The sequence below is a fragment of the Leptinotarsa decemlineata genome, unplaced genomic scaffold, assembly GCF_025532065.1.
Source record: "Leptinotarsa decemlineata unplaced genomic scaffold, Ldec_3_MD MMD2_tig00026316_RagTag_RagTag, whole genome shotgun sequence".
In the NCBI taxonomy this organism is placed as follows: domain Eukaryota; kingdom Metazoa; phylum Arthropoda; class Insecta; order Coleoptera; family Chrysomelidae; genus Leptinotarsa; species Leptinotarsa decemlineata.
The window spans coordinates 2,175,769-2,193,744 of NW_027412685.1; the positions used below are offsets into that span (position 1 = coordinate 2,175,769).

Here is a 17,976-nt window from a genome sequence, read left to right on the forward strand (position 1 = left end):
ACTCATAAAATCTCAGAAAGGTACTTATCAGATCGCGAACAAAAAGTTGACATATGTGGTACTCTCAGTGATCCTATGACTGTTACATATGGCGTACCTCAAGGAACAGTACTGGGTCCTCTTCCATTTATAATGTATATGAACAGCATTTCACACCTTGAATCCAAGGGAAAAATAATGAGTTTTGCAGATGACACTGCAATATTATGTCAATCTGATACTTGGTTGAATTTAAAAATAAAAGCTGAAACTGATTTTAGTAAAATAGATAAGTGGTTTGGGTATAACCAATTAACTCTGAATTTAGATAAAACAAAGTACTTATCATTTACTTCTTATTCCAATCACGTATCCAATATGGGTTCATTACGATTCGGAAATAACTCAGAAATTTCAGAAGTAAACTCCATCAAATACTCAGGCATTGTGATAGACAGACATCTGGGATGGGATTTTCAAATTAAAAATATAGTAGGAAAACTGAGAGGTCTTTCATTCAAATTCAAATTCTTGAAAGGATGTATAGATATTTATCATTTGAAAACATTATACTATGCTCTGGTACAGTCACATATATCTTACGGTATAATTGGCTAGGGAGGTGTTAATGACTGTCACTTGGAAATGCTCAATGTTATTCAAAAATGGATACTGAAAATTATCCTTGGAAGAAGAGCTACATACTCCAGTGAAAAATTATTTGAAGAGATCTAAAGTAAATGGAACTTCAAACGTTCAAGCCAGTCTCTATATACCTACACAGTAGGTTTAGAAAACAGAAAACAACTACTCCCCTGGCTAATACCACTAAGCCCACTGACTAATAAAAAAGTTTTTCTTCCTTATTCAGAGGAATCGGGCAAATTACGGATATGCAGTTGGTTAGTACCTCGTCCACTAGATGGAGCGACATTTTGTGATGTTCGCTTCAACGTTGGAAGAGGAATGAAATATTCTGAAGGAATTCCGATTTTCAATTGTGGAATATCATTGACTTTAGGTCGATGATGGTCACTATCTTGCACTGATGAGTGGCTAATAAGCCCGAAACCGGTCTGCAAGTGTGCCCGTTCCATAATTGAAGGTCGACTCTCTCAGTTGTATTGCCAATTGCATATGCAGGGCATTTTCTGTGAAAATTCCTGCACTGACGCCTGTCGGATATAATCCAACGCCCTTCGTGGTATTAGCCAGGGGAGTAGTTGTTTTCTGATAGACGTCAGTCCATTAAACCTACTGTGTAGGTATATAGAGACTGGCTTGAACGTTTGAAGTTCCATTTACTTTAGATTTGTTTACGGCCAGTCTTCAAGCATAGCCCACTGACTAATAAGAAAGTTATTTGAAGAGGCCAATGTATTTGACGTAAGGCAGGCTTACTGCATCGAATGCATTAGTTAATGTGAAAAACAACTTGAATCTGTCGATCACAATTATAGTACCAGGAACCAACAAAACAAGATACTTAGATCAGAAAAAGCAATTGGACAACGATGTTCAGATTATCTCGGACCTCGCCTACATAATATGCTACCAGAGTATATTAAAAAATTAAATAGTTCTATTATGAAAAAATTTATAAAAAGTTGGATTCTGCGTTCCGAAAGGACACTGTTTCATGATTTTGTCAACCAAACTTTCAAAAAGTAATTACAGTTAAAACACCAACCGTTTGTATATAGCATGCATACACGCAAAGCTGACAACAAACAGACTATAAGAGAATACCTGAATATGACAAAGGCCAAATATGACCTACACCTCAATTATTACAAACACACCTACTACAGTCACCCTAAATATGTCATTTACTATAAGTATTCGAAAGGAGAAAAATAATAAAATATAAAAAAATAATTATTTACAATTTTATTTATACATTCACTAGTTGTAATTTCTTTCAACAAGATTATGTTCTTATGTGCTCCAAAATATTTATACCACTTTTTTGTCATTGTACCTGGAACCAACACTTGGACAGGATAAAGAAGGAAGCGGAGGTAGCACTGATGCTCGCCAGACGCACCTATGGAAAAACATGGGGGCTAAAACTAGACATGGTATATTGGCTATACACGATGGTGGTTAAACCCATGATAAAATACACATCTCTGGCCTGGTGGCCGAAGATGAAGCAGGCAACCGCCATCAACAAACTAGGCAAGGTGCAAAGACTTGCATGTTTGGGAATGACGGGAGCAATAAGAAGAGCAATGAGAACTACTCCAAGGGATTCAGACTGAATAACTCACCGAACTACAAAAGATCGGACCGAACAGAAATTTCGGAACAAGTGGAATATGTGCACGAACCACATGACACCGAAGTACACCTTTAACACAAACTTCGCGGCCAAAATCATAAGCCGTCAAAAGTGTAAGACCATTAGTCATCCCGAAAACATGTTTGGAAAAAACACCTGGTTTACAGATAGATCGAAGACCAAACATGGAACGGGAGCTGGAATATACCGAGAGGATAGAAATCTGAACTACAACTATTCGCTAGGACTATACACATCCATCTTTTACGCGGAAGTGTATGCTAGCATGCAGTGTGCAAGGCTTATTAAATTGAGACCTCAAAGAAATGAGCGGATCAATATTTTTACAGACAGCAAGAGCGCACTAGGGGCTCTGACAAACCAGTTTTGATGTCACGAAGGTGACAGTTCCCAGACCAGTTTTGATGTCACGAAGGTGACATCAAAACTGGTCTGGGAATGACATGAAGAACTGAATGAACTTGCAAACAGAAACAAATTAACTTTGTACTGGGTGACAGGGCATTTAGGAATCACAGGTAATGATAAAGCTGATGAATGCGCTAGACGCGGGTCATCAACTTCACGTATAGGTCCTCAGCTAGCTCTGGAGGTACCAAAATCATTGGCACGTACCAGATTAGGACATGGACCAATAAGAAGCACACAGAGTACTGGACAAAAGTACCTGGCAACAAACACAGTAGAACCTTCATTAGGGAACCGTCCGAGAAAAGAACCGAAGAACAAATAAATTCAATATAGTAGGAATCGGTTCAGAATAATTACAGGGTTACTAACCGTTCATTGTCCGCTTAGAGGACACCTGAATAACATGGGGCAGTACAACGGAGACCTCAGCTGCAGATTATGCAACGAAGGGATAGAAACACACATCTTATGCGAATGTGAGGTACTGAATCACAGGAGGCAGGCAATATATGGACGTACAAAATCACCCCCAGAAGAATATGACGAACATCCAACACGGAACCTATACAAACTAGTACAGGGAACGTGACTGATGGAATGGGTGTCATGAGAAGATGGGAGGATAAACGCAATAAGCCCAAGAGGCTGCAGTGTTTTCTGGAGACTGGGACTGAATGGATAAGTCAGACAGCTCCCAAGGTACAAAAAAAATATAGTGGCATGTTATTAACAACATTGCATTAAATGTTCTGCTACGTTTCAAAATAATTTCTATCGACTATGCAGTCAATAATCTCTCAATGATCAGTCGTTAGTTTATCTACTAGTTGCAATTATATTTTTCTCATTGCCTTTTAATTATTCTCCATGGGATCTCCATCCCCTACTGGAAGATGTGCAGTTAGTTGTCGACCGAATTCATTCAAGTCAAAATTTCTGTACTTTCTGATAAAAGTTGGTGGTGGATAATTACCATCTCTATCGTTCGCGCATCTCAGAGGCACAACTGGATTTGCTAAGCTGTAATAACAATCACTTTTGTATGTATATAAAGTAATATTATCACAGATATGACGAAAAAAAGAAAGAAATGGATAAATTTGAAGAATTAATAGATGAACAAGAGGAAGAATATATAAGACTTATGGAAGAGAAACGACTAGAAGAGGAGAGAATTTATAATGAAATGGCTTATCACTTTTTGATGAATCGATCAGCTAGAAAAATACAGAGATACTGGAGAGCTTACAGAGAGAGGCGAGCCAGAAGAAGAGGAAAGAAAGGTAGTGTATAGGATTTTTATCGAATATATATATATATATATATATATATATATATATATATATATATATATATATATATATATATATATATATATATATATATATATATATATATATATTATATATATCCTCTAGGCACTACGACAGTACGACCAGTTGTCGAAAGCGTTCGCAGATAATTAATAGAAGATATAAAGCTTCAAATCCTTTTTGTAAAATTTAATATTAAAATACTGAAAATAAAGGAAAATTAGCAGCCGATATCGAATTCAATTCATTACCATTTTTCGATTTCTGAGTCTGCAAAGGCTTCTAAAGACCACGTCCTCAACGTCACAAAGGTAGTTTTTCGCGTCTGCCCGATCCTGTGCGTAATGTTTGAAATCGTGCAAAAACTTATCAGTACCACTCAATTCCTCATATATGAGGCCTGTTTGTATTCATTATTTCACCCATATTTGAAATAACGCCATCGAGAAACATGGAGAATCAAGAGCTGTTGATTCCAGGACATCGGCAGCCACCAGCAGCAGGAGGTTGCATATCTTAATGAGGATCTAGAAGTGATTTCGAATTGGGGTGAAAGTAAACAGGTTCAATTCAATTCCACAAAAACCCAGGCATCGGTTTTCTCCAAGAAGATAAATGTGTCCGAACCGAATATAATAATGTCAGGTCAGACAATTCCGGTTTCTACTTCGATAAGTTTGTTGGGGGTTAAAATGGACACCAATATGTCTTGGATTAATCACGTCGCTGGAATTGCAAAGACTGCTCCTCAAAAGCTTGAAACACTGTTCTGCACCAGAAAACTTCACATACCTCAGTATCTTTTGACCTTCTTTGGAATATTGTTCTTATGTATAGGATTCTGCCCCCAAACATAGCCTGAAGTTGCTGGATTCCATTTAGAAAAGAGCCATCCGCCTGATTGGATAGGCGAACATCGAAGAAGGGTTGGAGATTTGAGTCTCTTCTATAGATACTTTCACAGGAAGTGTTCAAATGATTTGGCACATTTGATTCCACCGAGAGCGGCACATATCAGAAATACTCATCGTTTTGAGGATCAACTCATTAAACCTCGGACTTCACTGTTTAAGAAATCTTTCATCTAGAGAACTGCGTTTATGTGGAATACACATCCTGAGAACGTTTTTCCAAATAGATTTGATCTCCAGCGATTTAAATCCAATGTGAATCGCTACATTCGCACAGGCACCACTCTGAAATAGCGAATTTTTCTGTAGTGCTTCTGTTTTGTCCTTAAAAAACTATATTGTTTTTCAAGGAGTTACGAAGATACTCTACAAATGTTAATTCCCTGATAATTCTTTTTCGACATTATATCTTTCTCTGCCCAAGGGGAATGTGACCAGTCTATAGATTAAAAAGTGTGCTCCCGCTTTTTTTATAGGCAATGATGGGGAGTAACATCGAATTCTAAACCCTTGTAGGTTTTTCTTTCAACCAGAACATTTAGTTAGGAACGGTAGCACTTCGTTATTTTCAATTTCATACGTGAACTTTATATTTGGGGGTCAATGTTGTCGAGACAAGACACAAAATCCACTACCATATTACTATTTGTGTCAAAAATGAAAAATACATTCTACACGTATGGGATCCATGTTCGTGAAAACCAATCTGTTGTTTCATTTCAAATGTATCTATGTACACATTAACCATTTAAAAGAAGACAACGCTCATTGTCGTTCTTTCTTACGGTTCGTGAAAACATCGAGGACAGATACATACGTTCAAAAATGCAATAAACTTCTCGACGCCCAATTCACCAACCAAGTTGATGTCTTCAGGTTCACGAAATGAACTACCAGCAAGACCTTGGTGAAATCATTCGAGTTGACCATCTACAGACCTGTTTCTACCTGTTTCTCGGGTACTACCTGTCGTCAGAAAGTTCCGACCAAAACAATAGTGTACCTGGGACTGACCTCAAGGAACCATCGTCTGGGAGAAGGATTTTTTAACTAGTAGCAGTTTCATCTCATGAATAAACGTCCACCGTGATATTATCCAAGGCAGGAGTACTATTTATTAATCTGAATTATAATGTCAAATATATAAGAAAGTAATAAAAACTATGAAATTATGAAACAACAAAAATTAATTGGCGCTCCGGGGCGACTTCACTGATTCCAGTGGCGTATTTGCTTTTTCAGCTGCAGGAAAATTCGGAAAACTCTGCAGCACCCCATCATCTTGATTTGCCAATATCCTCTCTTTCGTAAAACAAAATGTAGGGTTTCTCCAGAGGCTCCAATAAATTCAAGACATCGCCAGAACACTTCGTGACACGACTATCGTCAAACTTAAACCAGTCTGTTTCGTCTTTGACCAATGCGTAATAATGGCCAGATTCAACGCCAGAACAACAATGAACAATGACTGCGTGAAAATTATAATAGTGGTCTGCTAGATTGAAGTGTTCATCTTTTTCCGTCAGAGGTTGAGTCATGTTTGAAGATCATCAGTGTTATTATTAAGTTGACTGGTGCCTCAGCTATACTTGTATTCTTATAATAGTCAGTCAGTTTGGCACATGTTTGCCATTACAGTTGATCATCACCCGTTAAAAGTTCCATTTTCAGATGATTTAACAATAAGCTTTGCACGGACTGGTTATCAGTTATATTAGGAAACGCTAGTTGAAGTTCCAGAAAGTAACATACGTTTTTGCTACCTCTTGAACATTTACTAGAAAGTTAACAAGTGAGGATTCTTCCAGCAAAAGATCTACAACCACAAGATCTACAAGATATACTGTACGGAATCATTCAATCCAGAGCGGTCAGGAGTATTTATTCTGCTATTTTTTTGCTCACGAAGAGTATTCAACAAGAATCCAAAGAATTTGGAGCAATCCTCTTGTTGTCCTAACGAGTATCTAGTGGACTTCAAAGACTCCAGGAAATCGGTTGCTGGGAGAGATGATATATTCTCACGAAACTGCAACTGCATGAACAATTGTTTGAGTTTGGTGAATAAGTAGGAAACATGCTCGTTTTTGTTCATCGTTAAAACTTCGTTCTTGAAATACTTGGTCATGAACAACACTTGTAAAATGCTATTCATGTAGCAAATGTTTCCTAAATTATTTAACCGAATTTTTTTCGCGAGATTTTCAGAACAACTGTCTAATGATTCGTAAGAGAGACCATGTTTCACATTGCCAAGCGGCAATCGATCCTTCCAAGTGATGAAGGGTTTCGTAGAAGGATCGATTCGGCTCTAGATGGGAAGCTGCGACCGTGTCAACGCAAGTGTCATACCACAGGTTTACCGTATTTCCATGGTATGAGGGACATACCATCTGGTCGTTTACCGTCATCTCAACTGGTACCTAAGGGTTCCACGATTGCAGGAACATCATGTCGAGATGTACGCCCTGCACTTCTCCTGCAACTCAAACCATGCGTACCTTTCTCATAAACTACACTACCGCAAACACAAGTATGATGCACACAAGTAGATAAACCCGTCCTAAGTCCTACTGCTATTCTGAAAGATTCATCGTTGTTTTCCGGTGGGCATTAACCAGGTCCTACTATATAAGAACTGGAAGAAGTGAATGAATATTTATTTTCTCAATGAGTGTTTTTAAATTTCTTTCGAAACTTTTTATCTTCAATATTAGGACATATTTTTTACACTAATTTTCCTCACAAAAAAATAGGTGGCATGGCATATGATGGGTTTTTGCACGAAAATCTTAGTTTACATAATGCGAATGAAAATTACTGTGGTTCTCATTTTCACCAAAAAAGTCCCTAGACAGGTTTCTAAAATAAACGATTGAATTGTTCTGTTACCTTGATATTATTATAGTTTCACCTCATTTTAAATATAAAACAGATTGAAACAAAATTTAAAGACTATAAAACTTCAGGTGTGCAGATTTTTTAAGTTTACGAAAACAAGTTTATTCTCTTTTATGTTATTTTCATGATATTCTTTTTGAAATGGAATGAGAGTTGTTGGTGTATTGTTGGTGTATTGATTCCTTTTTCAGGAAAAGGCAAAGGTGGTAAGAAAACTCCAACTTCAGGAAAAGCTACTAATTAGTCTAATTTTTCTTTACAAGAGAAAAAGAAGAAAGTGAAAGAACCCGGTGAGTGAACCACATCAATTCTATTTGAGGTAGTATTGAAAAACTGAACTGAATTCCAGTTGCACCAAAGAAGGCAACCGTCACTAGGACCAGTGATCCGAATCTTGCTCTTGCTAGCGATAGGAAGATAAAGGACCATGTCTTTGAAGAATTGGAGAATAAAGATCCAGATTTGTTCCAAAAATCCACACCTACTGTCATGTGAAAACAGTTGCCATATCGATTGATATCTTTCAGAATTGTATCAGAAAAGAGGAAGTTATAAAAAGATAATATTAATACTATTGTTCATCACTCAAATTAAGAGAATTTCTGGGATTTATTCTAGCGGTGAACTTACATTTTTTTCTCTATCGGAGTCACTAGAAGTAGTGGAAGTGTTCGGGAGAATGAAAATATCAAAGAGGGGAAACTAAAATAGAATCGAATGATAATAATATTTTCAAGACATAGAATAAATATATTCATTGTAGACCCTAAAGAAAAACCATAAAAATCATCAATAGCACATGTTAATAATTGGAAACTACTCATTGACGATTAAATCTTTCTCAAAAAACTCCCACATTTTGATGAAATAGAACAATAGCATTAATGATAACAGTAATAATTTGAATTTATTTTGGAATATTCAAGTTTTGGTTCGAAATTGCTCCCACCAAAACTCTTGGAATGTTTTGAAATCTTGATTTGAGCTCATATTGTAAAATTAATGAATTCTTATGTTCCTATGAAAATTTATCATTAATGTAAATTTTATACACGTCGATCTCTGATAATTTTTTTACTAAAAGAGAATCAATGTAGTATACTGTGAATACTCAACAATAGGGACAACGATCAGGAAAAAAGGTTTTTTCTCAGATTTTCAAGATAATTCTTCCAGATTCTTTCAAATTTTCGTCTATCCATCTATTACATACAATCGTCATTATATGTAATGGGTTGTTGTTCAGGAAATATTTTTTTTTTGAGGAAACGAAAATATTCCATAGTTTACTGTCGAAGTGGATTCATTTCTTGCTATGTCGTTTCTGATTATTTTTTTCATTATCGTAAAAAGATAGAAGATTCCATTTTATGGAATCTATAGATTTCCATTATGATTCGGAATTTATATTTATCAAAACAATAGGGGCCTAAACTGTGTCATTTTTGGTGTTCGGGATATATCACAAGAATATTTCATAAAAGAAATATAAATATATTTCATATAGGTTCCTTGGAATAATTGGTGTTTGACTATTGAGAAGAGATAGCTTAACATAATTTTTATTTTGGAACGAATTCATTTTTTCATTGAGCATCCTTGAATTCTTAAAATTGCTCAGAATTGACTTGTAATTGTTGCAGAACTGTCTCATTATTGGAAATAATGTCTAACATTAGCATAAAATATATGCAAAAAGGGGTAACAAATGATATTTTTATTGTCTTTATGAATCCAAGAAACATACAATGTTTATGAATAGGGATTAACTAAATTTACTGAAAATACAAAATAATGAAATATTAAACAAGAAATACAAGTAATTGATATGGGCAGTGAACATGAGTTTGTTGATAAATATTAAAAACAGAAGACTTTTTAAAAAATTATGAATAGTTGAATCAGAAAACACGAGTAAAATAATTGATATGAGCAAACAGTCAAATGTGAAAATATCCATATTTGATATAAAAATATTTAGGGTATTCTGCCTGTATGAAAATCATGAAATCCTGTATTTTCAATTCAATTCATTAAATACTTTTTCAACTGATTTTTTAATTTCTTCAGGAATTGTATTATATATTATAAATCCATCATGATAAATTGACTTCTGCCCAATATTAGATTTAAAATTACTGATGATAATTTTGTTTTTCTAGTGTATTGAATATAAAAATTATTGCTTTATATGAAATGTATGTTGTGTTTCTTCTAATATAACATGTATGTTAGAAATTTTTTATTCATTTATTTTCGAATAAAAGAAACAGTACATTTTTGTTTATATAGTGCGTTCAAATCGAATACATTTTTTGGTTTATACAAATTCCCCGTTGTTCCGAGTCATGGACGTAGAAAAATAAATGCACTCGGCAAACCAATACCTTCAACACAGAATGTTTTGAAGCCTCTCGGTTCTGGGCGAGCGGGTTACGGGGAAAGAGGAATCTTGCGATAGACTGTGACATACCCTCCAACGACAGTGGCGCACGCAATAAATTCAATATGGGCAATGTAAACGAAAATATGCAAAATGTTATATACTTATGAAAACTTCAGAGATCTATTCATCAATTATTGTTAGAGATTATAGATATTTCCGATATCAATTACAGGAAAACTTCATTTTATTCGAAATAAATATAATTACTCGAAAAAGTCGGTTCCTTTAAAAAACTGTTGAAAATTGATAAATAAAAAAAGAGGAAAAAGGAACAATGTTTTGAATTGAGTATTTTGATCTATATTGAAGGTACAAAATGACAATCACAAAACGGTATTTCTTTATAATTTTAAGAGTAGATGGGTTACTAAACTAATTAGTAAGAAGATAATATTCACCTCTTGATTGAATTTACAATTTGACTGTCTAATTTTCTTCAACCCACCATTATTTTGTCGTAGCAGACTTTCTCTCTCTAACAACGAAAATCATCAAAAGTGTCATTGCCTCTCTTTGAAATCAAAACTCATTGTTAGATTTTACATCAACTATTATTTTTGTGCTATCACCAGATATATTTTGCAACTATATCAACTTCATAAGGCTTTCGAAAAAGCTTGAATTCGGCTTCCTGCACGAAGAGGAAGTCTTTATTTGCATCTCAGATGGTATCTTTTTCTTGTTCTGAGGTAGGATTGTAAATTAAACAACTCGAGTTTGAAGAATAACTGTAATGAACAAATAAAACAATACAAAATAAACAACAATAACAACAATAAAAAAAATTATTACAATTTGAAAAGGAACCAAATATAAATATATCCATGAATCCATACCGAATAATATTATATGAAAAATATTGTCGGTTCACAATTGAAACTAGTCAATTAAAAATTAACCTTTTACAATTATATAGTATTATATAATCATATTGAAACAACTACCCAATAATTTTGATAAATAACCCACTCGATAATATGAATGGAAATATTTTTCAGAAATAGTTGTTTGAAATTAGGAACTTTGAAGAAGATGAAAACCCAAACACCAAACTGGAATCTCGCACTCTACATACGTTTCGCTAACCAAGTTAGCTCTAACTTGGTTAGTGGAACGAGCGTCGAGTGCGAGTGATTCCAGTTTGATTTCGAAACAAAACATTTTTTGTCAATATACTCCTAACTCGTTTTGTTGATGAATCTAATTTAGAGGATGTTTCATGATGAATTCTAATGTTGAAATATTTATTTAAAATCAGTTTCAATAGCTGCAATGAATGACCACCAATGGCATCTTCACCATACAAGTGATCACCAAAATAATCATATATTTTTGGTGACATGTTTTTCAGAGTATTATTCACCAAAACATTCATTAGGTTTTTTATTCTATTACTGAATATGTTGTTAGTTTTATGGAAAAATCTAAAATACTTTTCAGCAACAACACAAACTTCTACTACTAACTTTGATGCTTTAGTGAGGTTTCGATATTCCTTTCTTATAAGCAGTGTAGAGGTAGTTTCATCATTTTCATCAAATAAAAGTGACTTTGCGACCTTCAGATCTATCAAAGACGCATTGCACTTGACCAACGACAAGTGTCAAGTGGGTATTTGCGGCTACACTCAGTAAAGACGGGAGTGGTTCGTTAAAAACATGTATTAAAAAAATAATAATGGGCACCAGGTAAATTTACCCACAAATACCCTTAGTTATGTGCCTATATCCCTAATTTACCAAAAGACATGGAAACAACGGGTTCATAAAATAGATTTATTCAGAACCGGTGTACAACAACATATGCAAATTAACTGAACTATTCAACATAAACAAGTTTAAAAGTCAACTGGATGGTTTGATGACTCCTTCTGAAAAATTCCTATAATAATTTAGCGTGAGTGACGGTAGCTATAGCAGTAGCAATTTATAGCAATATAAAATGTGCAACTCTGATCACAAGTATCCAAATTATATATACAGTCGTGATACCATGATACTCCATGAACTATATTTCACAGCATCAACACCAATTTCCATAAACGAAGCAAAATTTTAGCTAAACATATATATACATTTATACATGGATGAATCTAACTTGCGAAGCAATGCGAACACTAATAAATAAAAGCACAAGCAAATCTGGTAAGCGTCAACTCAATCTGTCACCACCTACTAAAGACGAGCATGAATCGTATCGAAAAATATCAGGGCCGAAATTAAAATGCATGCAACATTTGAGGGCGGCGTCGCGAGAGCTCAAGCGTAGGCGCACAGTATCATAATCAAGCATAAAATAGTAAGCATTAAATTTTCCCTTCACATGTATGATAATAAAGTATCAAATAGTTTGCATTAAACTTCACCTTTACAATGAAGCAGATATATAAGCACAATAGCACAATAGATATTTAAGATAAATGGAATCTAAACTTGCGTCTCTCCCACGGCATTGAGTACCAGCTTCAAAGTCCTCAGAACTCGGGACACCCTGTAGTATGCTCCGGGTCACAGTGGAAAATCACACCGGTGGTGGTGCCTGTTGTGATGGATCACCCAGTTGATGTGTGGAATTCTGCCTCTAGGTTAGGTGCTTCCAATGCTTGGAATCTAGCGTAGCAGGTACGAAAATAAAAATTACCCAAAAAAAAACCTAAAAAAGAAGTATGCCTTAAAAGCTTATATGGTTATTTAAATTCCCAACAGAACAGGATTCTAACACATTTCTGTCGGTTCACAAAACAAACAAGAAAAACAACGACAATTAATTTCTAAAGACGAAAGACTGCAATTTCACCACAGCTAAACCACAGAGAACAAGCTGAGGTGGAGGGTCAGGTAAATCTGCCCTACAGTAGTCTCTTTATTGAAACATAAATATTACACAAATCTCAATAAATACATATATACAAAGGTTAACTTACCCTTGCTAAGGGGTTTTATCACTTCCGTGAACTGTAGAGAATTGCCACGTATCACACAAGATGGTAACAGCTTTACAGGATCGTGTAAACGTTGTACTCTGTCGTAAAAAAAAATACCACTAAAAATCCTCTTACTAGATCAGTTCTGAATTGTATTCAAATTAACAAACCCATCAAATACACTATACAGTCTACAGGACTCTTTAATGGTGAATTTCGAGATTATCCCAACTGAGGATGATTGAAAAATCATTAAACACCTCGAATTCAACCAGTGCTTACTTTCAAAAGGACACGATCCAAACGGGAGTGAACACCTTTCGACCTAATCAAAAATGACAAATCCCTACCTATCACTTCTACACATAGATGGCTCACGCATGTTTTAAATAATAATTCCAAAACAAACCTAAACATCCGAACATTACGTATATTCGTGTCCTAAATTTCTAAATACTCGTTACTAAGATTATTCTATGTACAAATATGCAATCTACTATATAATATAATAAGTTTTCCTCGAGTTACGGCTACTCAAGGAACTACAGACTCTCGTGACCTATAAAATACTATCGACTAGACTTCGAAGAAGCTAGCTAGATGTCCGACTCGAATCAGCTGATCGGGACAATGTTTACGTTCAGTGATTTTCGATTAAGGAAAACAAATATACAAAACCCTTATGACTCTTATTCTGCAACTACTGAAATAAGGTGAGTATTGCCTCATCATTTAGGTATGTGGTCGTTAACAGTGAATTGTTCGATTCACCATAAAATCATAACAAATATTTCCTCTACTTAAACTAATTAACACATTCTTTTTTTTTTCAGCTCCAGTCAAACAACCAGAGGCGGATTCGTTGGAATGGGATATTCCTTTTATTTTTAAATTGTATGTACAAGTGTGCTGAATAAATGAGATTGATTTCACATACAGGGCGTGTAATTACTAATGTACTCTTAGAATGAAATTTGAACATTACAACTTACATCTAAAACATGAAACAATATTTTCCAGGCTCCTCGACACATAACCCGCCATATAACAGACAATATCATTAACATAATCTGTTAAACACCAAGCAGAAGAATGGAGAAAATCCAACGCTCGTATGTTTTCACTCAGTTTATTCTCAAATATTGCTTGGTCAGTAGTCGAAGAAAGATCTTCCCCATTCTCACTGATGGTAACTCGACCACTGTTACAAAATAATATCGAGGTTGCATCTAAGTTCAAAGAATTTCCCGTATCTCCAGCTTTTATTTCTGAATGAACTATCAACCTTTTATAAGCAGCCTCAAATTGTCTAGCAGTTGGATTGTTATTGAATCCCCCACGACTTCTAACTGCTCCAAAGAACAATTCAACATGATCCTGGGATAATTTATAAGTTAGAATATATTTCAGATTTCCAGATTCGACATAAGATTTGTAAAGGCCTTTGAGGCTCTCTATACAAATAAGAAATCCAAAAAAACCAATTTTTCTCTTTGATTTCAATACCTCAACTTTTCCTGTAGACAGATGCAATATATATTCCTTAATAATGTCAAGATAGTCGAAAAATTGCTTACTCGTTACAGGAGACAAAGGTTTTTTATAATTATATTCAGCAAATCTATTTTTTGCATTGAAAATGTCGAATAAATCATTGAAGTAACGGGCGAACAATGCAGTTGCTTCCTCTCCTTGGAATTCATGCAGTAATAAATCTTTACATAGATATATCAAAGAATCTGCTACACTTTTACTTAGCGTTTGTGTGGCGATTTTGACTTTAATTTTTTCTCTAGTCCACAGTATGTGACGTTTTCGCAGTTTTGTTGCAGCATGTAACCCCTCATTATATTGAATGTTAACTAATTTGTCAAAATAATTCCAACTCACTTGATTTTTATCAGAGTCTTGCAAGTTCTTATAAGATCCCAAACAATTTCTTACCAATTTTATCATATGACATGGATCTAGAAATAAATATACCTTTTCCTTCGTAACAGGATGATTAAAATGAGTTTTCATTGGTGAAACATTGAAATCTGCTCCCAGAATTGAAGCCATCTTGAAATTGGCTGCAGTACCATCAAATGTTATAGAGGACACAATTACCCCAGTTTCATCAACCAACTATAAACATTTCTTAACAAGACCAGCTTTGTCAGATCCAGAAATACCATCTATGAGAAAATATCCAACAGGTATTTTTCAATAACTGTTCAAACAAACTAGCATAAACACCAACACTTCTTTAACTGCAGGAAGTTGATCGCTATCCAAATCAGTACCAATATCTACATACCCACAAAACTTTTTGCCAGTCCATTCAACTTGTTTTCGAATGGGCACTTCCTCAAAAATTAAATTACAAATAATATCACATTTTTTTTTTGTTTAGCTGCATCAACTTTCAGTTTCAATGCTGTTAACGCTTCTTTTGTCCACCCAGGAGCACCATCAACTGATTGGTACCATTTTGATAAAGTTGTCGGGTGCGGTAAAGAATTATTGAATGTCGTCCTAACATAATTATATGCCTTAGTAGAATAAAAGCTCAGAGTTAGAGCAAATGATCTAAGTGCTGGTGTATATTTTTGAGTTCTGGGACCCTTAAGCATCCTTTTGAAAAGTTCAGATGTTGACTCTGACATAGAAGCCTGCAACAAAAAGATATCTTTGAAGATCAAAAAGTTGTTATCAAATGATTTGTCATGATAGAGTATGTACGAATTCAAAAGAACATAAAATAGTAAGTTGCTGAAACTTTCAACTTCTTAGAATGAGTCGATTATTCATAAAAGAAAACTTCTGTTTCAATTCCTTCACAAATTGTTGAGATGATAAACATAGATAGAGTTAGTGGAAAAAAAGGAGTTTGGCACATGTTTGGCATTACAGTTGATCATCACCCGTTAAAAGTTCCATTTTCAGATGATTTAACAATAAGCTTTGCACGGACTGGTTATGAGTCATATTAGGAAACGCTGGTTGAAGTTCCAGATAATAACATACGTTTTTGCTACCTCTTGAACATTTACTATAAAGTTAACAAGTGAAGATTTTTCCAGCAAAAGATCTACAACCACAAGATCTACAAGATAGACTGTACGGAATCATTCAATCCAGAGCGGTCAGGAGTAGTTATTCTGCTATTTTTTGCTCACGAAAAGTATTCAACAAGAATCCAAAGAATTTGGAGCAATCCTTTTGTTGTCCTAACGAGTATCTAGTGGACTTCAAAGACTCCAGGAAATCGATTGCTGGGAGAGATGATATATTCTCACGAAACCGCAACTGCATGAACAATTGTTTGAGTTTGGTGAATAAGTAGGAAACATACTCGTTCTCGTCCATCGTTAAAACTTCGTTCTTGAAATACTTCGTCATGAACAACACTTGTAAAATGCTATTCATGTAGCAAGTGTGTCCTAAATTATTTAACCCAATTTTTTTCGCGAGATTTTCAGAACTTCTGTCTAATGATTCGTAAGAGAGAATATGTTTCACAAAATCTGTATCGAAACCATTTCTCAAGCGGCAATCGATCCTTCCAAGTGATGAAGGGTTTCGTAGAAGGATCGATTCGGCTCTAGATGGGAAGCTGCGACCGTGTCAACGCAAGTGTCATACCACAGGTTTACCGTATTTCCATGGTATGAGGGACATACCATCTGGTCGTTTACCATCATCTCGACTGGTACCTGAGGGTTCCACGATTGCAGCAGCATCCGCTGACAACATAGCTCGTTTCAATATGTCGTTCACCTGATGATGTCGAGATGTACGCCCTGCACTTCTCCTGCAACTCAAACCGTGCGTACCTTTCTCATAAACTACACTACCGCAAACACAAGTATGATGCACCCAAGTAGATAAACCCGTCCTAAGTCCTACTGCTATTCTGAAAGATTCATCGTTGTTTTCCGGGCATTAACCAGGTCCTACTATATAAGAACTGGAAGTAGTGAATGAATATTTATTTTCTCAATGAGTGTTTTTAAATTTCTTTCGAAACTTTTTATCTTCAATATTAGGACATATTTTTGTATATGTTTAAACTGTACCCATAATGCTACTTGAAATGAAGTGTATAGAAAAGAAATAAACACAAAACCCAATATATCCCATAATGCGCTACATATTATAGCACCGAAAATTTTTCTCTCACTTCCTTATGACATCAAAGATGACTATTTCATTATCATTATCATATTTTCTGCTCGGCAAAGAAGTTCATGAGCAATCAACTCTACAAAAATCTATAATTTTCATGGTGGTGAAACGGATTGAAACCTTATTAACTCACTCTCTATGAACTTTCACAATCTTCACGGACCAAAGATTTAGCTTTCAAATGGTTTATCAGTGAATTCAAGTTTGTTACCTTGGACCGCAGACTCCGCACTAACTGTTGTAAAGTTCTAATTTTAGTTTTCTGGCCTGTCAAGATTTTTTTTCATTGTTTTCAGATTTCTTCTGACTTTACGAGGATTTGAAAAATCACTGGCAGCTAGGTCATCAGGAGCTCTGAAATGAATATAAATAAAATTCAGTTTATTTTCAGAAACTGTTCATCTTTTTTTTAAATTGTTATATTGAAGTTTATTAATTTAGTATTACTTCCCTAGTATGAACATCGTTTATGTTTCTTGGGATTAATAAAGAATAATAATAATAATGTTCCAGCTGTTATTTGTATTCACAAGCAAGCACATGCAAGCACTATAAGATTAGACTGCAAATATCAACAATAATTAATTTACATTGAAATGACAAGCAGAAAAATACTG

General features: G+C 34.9%; 2 protein-coding genes across 6 annotated transcripts in view; one reads left to right on the forward strand and one right to left on the reverse strand.

The window, feature by feature from the left end:
• LOC111511223 (uncharacterized) overlaps nt 1–17,681 on the forward strand; it is a 63,728-nt gene extending 46,047 nt beyond the window's left edge. The window contains exons 6-9 of one of the 4 annotated variants that reach the window (XM_074181789.1): nt 3,764–3,978; nt 8,012–8,026; nt 8,084–8,110; nt 8,170–8,389. In XM_074181789.1, the coding sequence (XP_074037890.1) occupies nt 3,764–3,978; nt 8,012–8,026; nt 8,084–8,110; nt 8,170–8,315 (403 nt within the window). In that variant the 3' untranslated portion in view covers nt 8,316–8,389. Of the gene's footprint in view, nt 1–3,763; nt 3,979–8,011; nt 8,027–8,083; nt 8,111–8,169; nt 8,390–17,655 lie in introns of those variants that run through there. The other 3 variants (XM_074181790.1, XM_074181791.1, XM_074181792.1) reach the window with 3 other exon arrangements.
• Nucleotides 13,190–17,976, reverse strand: part of LOC111513560 (switch-associated protein 70) — a 30,252-nt gene continuing 25,465 nt past the window's right edge. For both annotated transcript variants that reach the window (XM_074181787.1, XM_074181788.1), the window contains exons 8-9: nt 17,571–17,713; nt 13,190–15,843 (exon numbers count right to left, since the gene is read on the reverse strand). The gene's annotated coding sequence lies outside the window, so the exon portion shown is untranslated. The remainder of the gene's footprint in view (nt 15,844–17,570; nt 17,714–17,976) is intronic.